Source organism: Salvia miltiorrhiza, chromosome 6, assembly GCF_028751815.1.
Source record: "Salvia miltiorrhiza cultivar Shanhuang (shh) chromosome 6, IMPLAD_Smil_shh, whole genome shotgun sequence".
NCBI classification, from domain to species: domain Eukaryota; kingdom Viridiplantae; phylum Streptophyta; class Magnoliopsida; order Lamiales; family Lamiaceae; genus Salvia; species Salvia miltiorrhiza.
In genome coordinates, this window is record NC_080392.1 from 11,287,357 (window position 1) to 11,291,093 (window position 3,737).

The window sequence follows — 3,737 nt, forward strand, 5'->3', positions numbered from 1 at the left end:
TACTTATACTTTTTATTTCTCCAAAATTCCCCTCTTTACAATGAACTACACGGGTATTTATAAAGTTTACAAAGAAGAAGGGTACACTAGTCTTTTTGATATCTCACGTACTCCTCGTGCAGAAAAGTTGGTGGCCGTCGTTATCTCTTGCGATTCGTCCTTTCACTAACGGATTTGCAGCTTTTCCAACTACCAGCAGAGATAAATTAAAATCTTCTTGATATCTGTTGAATCCGCGTAGGAAGGACTCTTCGATGCCAACTGAGTCTGCGCAGGAACAACTCTTCAATGTCAACTAAGTCTGCGCAGGAAGGAACTCTTTGGCGCCAGCTAAGTCTACGCATGCCTTTAAATTTCCAACAATCTGCACAGTCCTTCTTGGTTCTATACAATAAGGAAATGTTAGTTAATAAATAAATGGAGGTGTAAAATAATAACATGCACTGATAAGTATTTACTTCTCATCATTATGGAACAAAAAAAATGTATATATTTATTATGAGACGGAGAGAATAATAAAATTTGGAAGAATTTGAGATATAATCATATAAATAAACATAGTTAATTAATAAAAATAATAAAGAATTGGGGGCACATATTGGTTTGGGATTTAGGATTGTGATATAATAAAACTTATATAAATATATATATATATATATACATATATAATTAATAATAATTAAAAAAAATAGTTGTGGGGGCACGTGCCCCCATACTGGGAAACGTGCATACGTCTCTGCTCTTACACATGTGTCGTGTGTTACAAAAGAAAGTAAAAAACTCCCTATAAACTGATCCAGCTTGGAACAGATGCAGCACTCAAAACGGCCTCCAACGGCTATATTAACTAACTAAAAACAGTTAGTATTAAAACACCATTAATAGAAGTCGTAAACACGCTTTATTCTGTTGTCATACTTAACATTTACAATAGAGTGAAGGACTCTATATTATAGAATTACCATTGGAGATGCTCTTAATTAATGGCTCCACCCCAAATAACAGGTCATTGGTTTGGGTTCTGGTTAGGTTTGGGTCGAATAAAAAAATATTACTTGAGATATAGTATCATAGTTTGTAGGAAATGAAATACATATCAACTTAGTAGCACTGCATCTAATGTGGAACAAATTTCAATTAAATCATTACATGACGAACAATATTAACTTAAACGACGGTATCGAATAGTGAGTGTTATTTCATAATCTTAAACACCGGAAAACCTATGACTAATGATCAAATATCAAAGTGAAGAAAAAATGGGAAAAGCTGGGAGAGATCCACCGGCATCAACGATGAAGATATTGCCCGAGATGTAGCTGGAAGAATCATGAATCAAATAACGAACCACAGATGTCAATGCTGGATTAATGGTTCCATGTGTTCTCAGTGGAACCGAATTTTCCACCATATTTTTTACCAACTTATAATTACTCTGTCGAAATAAACTTTCAGTCATCGCAGATCTGAACAATGATGGTGCGATTGAATTCACCCTAATATTGTAATCACCAAGCTCGAGTGCCATAACCTATTCAAATATATACATAATAAAACAATGATATATCATACTTCCTCTGTTCAATAAAATTATGAAAACATGTATAGTATTAGACTGCACGGATTTTAAGAAATCCTATAAAATGTAGTGTGAGTGGAGAAAGGGTCCTACATTGATTGTGATGTTTAGTGAGAGAATTATTACTATAAATGGGCTATGCATATTTTTATGGGACGACGAAAAGGAAAAAATATGCATGTTTTTATGGGACGCAGAGAGTATATGTGACCAACACCTCGATAAGAGCATTGAAACCTACCTTGGTCATAGAATCAAGGCCAGATTTCGAGGAACTATAGGCAAGACTACCGCGATATTGTGTGCGATTTAGGCCAAAAACTGATGAGATGTTGATGATTGAGCCGCCGCGGCCGCTATCTCGCATCCGTGCTCCGACGTACTTGGAGAGCAACCAAGAGCCTTTAAAGTTTGTTTTCACCACATTTTCCCATTCCTCCTCCGACATCTCTATTGATGTTGCCTTAATCCCTATATATAGTTTGACGCAAAAAGCACTAGAGGTTTATTATAGTATTCAGGATGTAAAATATATCATTATCTAAATTTTCAAACGTATAATTTAAAAAAAGAAAGACCTACCATTAACACCAGCATTGTTGATCAAAACATCTATGCGCCCAAACGCATCCCAAGCTTTGTCCACGCACTCGCAGATGGTCGGGCCGTCGGCCGTGACATCGAGCTCCACCGCGAGAGCTCGACACGAAACGTCAGTCGGGACGTCTACTTTGTTTATTTGATCACAAAGAGAGTTGAGATTATTGATTCTACGTGCGGCGGCGACGATTCTACAGCCGGCCTTGGCGAGGTCAACGCAGAACTCGAGGCCAATACCGGAGGAGGCGCCGGTGATCATGACGATTTTGTCCTTGAGTTGAGACCATGGCTCCAATTGGTGAGGGATTTTAGTCGTCATTTTGTTTTTGATAGGAGGGTTTAGGTTTTAGCTTTGAGTTTATTATGGTATAAAGTAGAGGTTCTTTTATAGGCCAAAAAAAGCACATGGGAAAATAGGATGTCATTTTTGATAGTGCGTGCATTAACCATAATTTGGGCAATACTCGATGCACAAACTGCCACGTCAATCTAGATTGGTTTCCAAGAGTAATTGTCTGATGATGCTAGCTAGGAGAAATTGATTATAAAAATAAGGGTGCGTTTAGCTTGATTATAAAATTTTACCTTGAAAAATTATGAATGAAAAAAAATGAGAAAATATTATTTTTTTAATTTTTATTTTATATTTAATAGAGATGAAAAAATGAGAAATTATTTCACATCACTATCGAAAGATAATATTGTTCAATATTGGAGGAAAATGAGTTGCTCAAAAAAATATTTCACGTTGCTCCGATTTTATTATTATTATTATAATAAATATGTAAAACTGGTGGAGAAATAATAAAAATATATATTTTATCTCATATTTCATCAAAGTAAATCGACCCAAATCAAATTAATATAAATTTTTATCCAGACTAGACAGAATAAAAAGTTCTCTCTTTAAACGTATAGTCTTAAACTGAAAAACACAACCACAATTAATAATAAATTTTTATCCAGACCAGAACAGACTAAAAAGTTCTCTCTTTACACGTATAGTCTTAAACTGAAAAACACAATCACAACCATTCATTACACATAAAATATGTCTCGAATGGAGGCCATGTCATATTAAATATCTATAGCAATTATAAAAGAGCCTTGTTTTATAAATTTTTATTTGTCTATATATTTTTTCATATATACTTAATTCAAGGTTAATTGTATAATTTAATATATTATAAATATATTAAATCTAAAAATATATTATGATTTAAGATTTATTTATTAGTTTTATTAGAAGTTTAAATTACTAGAATCCTTGGAATTAAAATTATTTATGTAAATATGAAACCTAGAAAATAAACATGAATTGTATATCAATTTTTTTTTCTTTTTGGTCATTTTTTTGTCTGATGACGACAAAATTAGGTGATGTTGAATTAATTAAAATTATTTTTTATGTATTAAATTTAGATTACTTTTTTTTCTATTTTCAAACGTTATTCAGTAATTTGTTCAAAAAATATACTAAAATAATAAATTTATTATAAAATAAAATAAATATAACTTACACTCATAGAAAATTATGTATTAAAATAATTTATTTTTC

General features: G+C 32.5%; 1 protein-coding gene across 1 annotated transcript; it reads right to left on the minus strand.

Annotated features, from left to right (window-relative positions):
• Nucleotides 1–1,069: 1,069 nt before the first annotated feature.
• Nucleotides 1,070–2,523, minus strand: LOC130988642 (uncharacterized). Its single transcript, XM_057912537.1, has 3 exons — nucleotides 2,162–2,523; nucleotides 1,821–2,050; nucleotides 1,070–1,531 (listed from the first exon to the last, which is right to left on the minus strand). Exons 1-3 carry the CDS (start codon nucleotides 2,496–2,498, stop codon nucleotides 1,244–1,246), a joined length of 855 nt encoding a protein of 284 aa, XP_057768520.1. The 5' UTR covers nucleotides 2,499–2,523; the 3' UTR covers nucleotides 1,070–1,243.
• Between the last annotated feature and the right edge of the window lie 1,214 nt (nucleotides 2,524–3,737).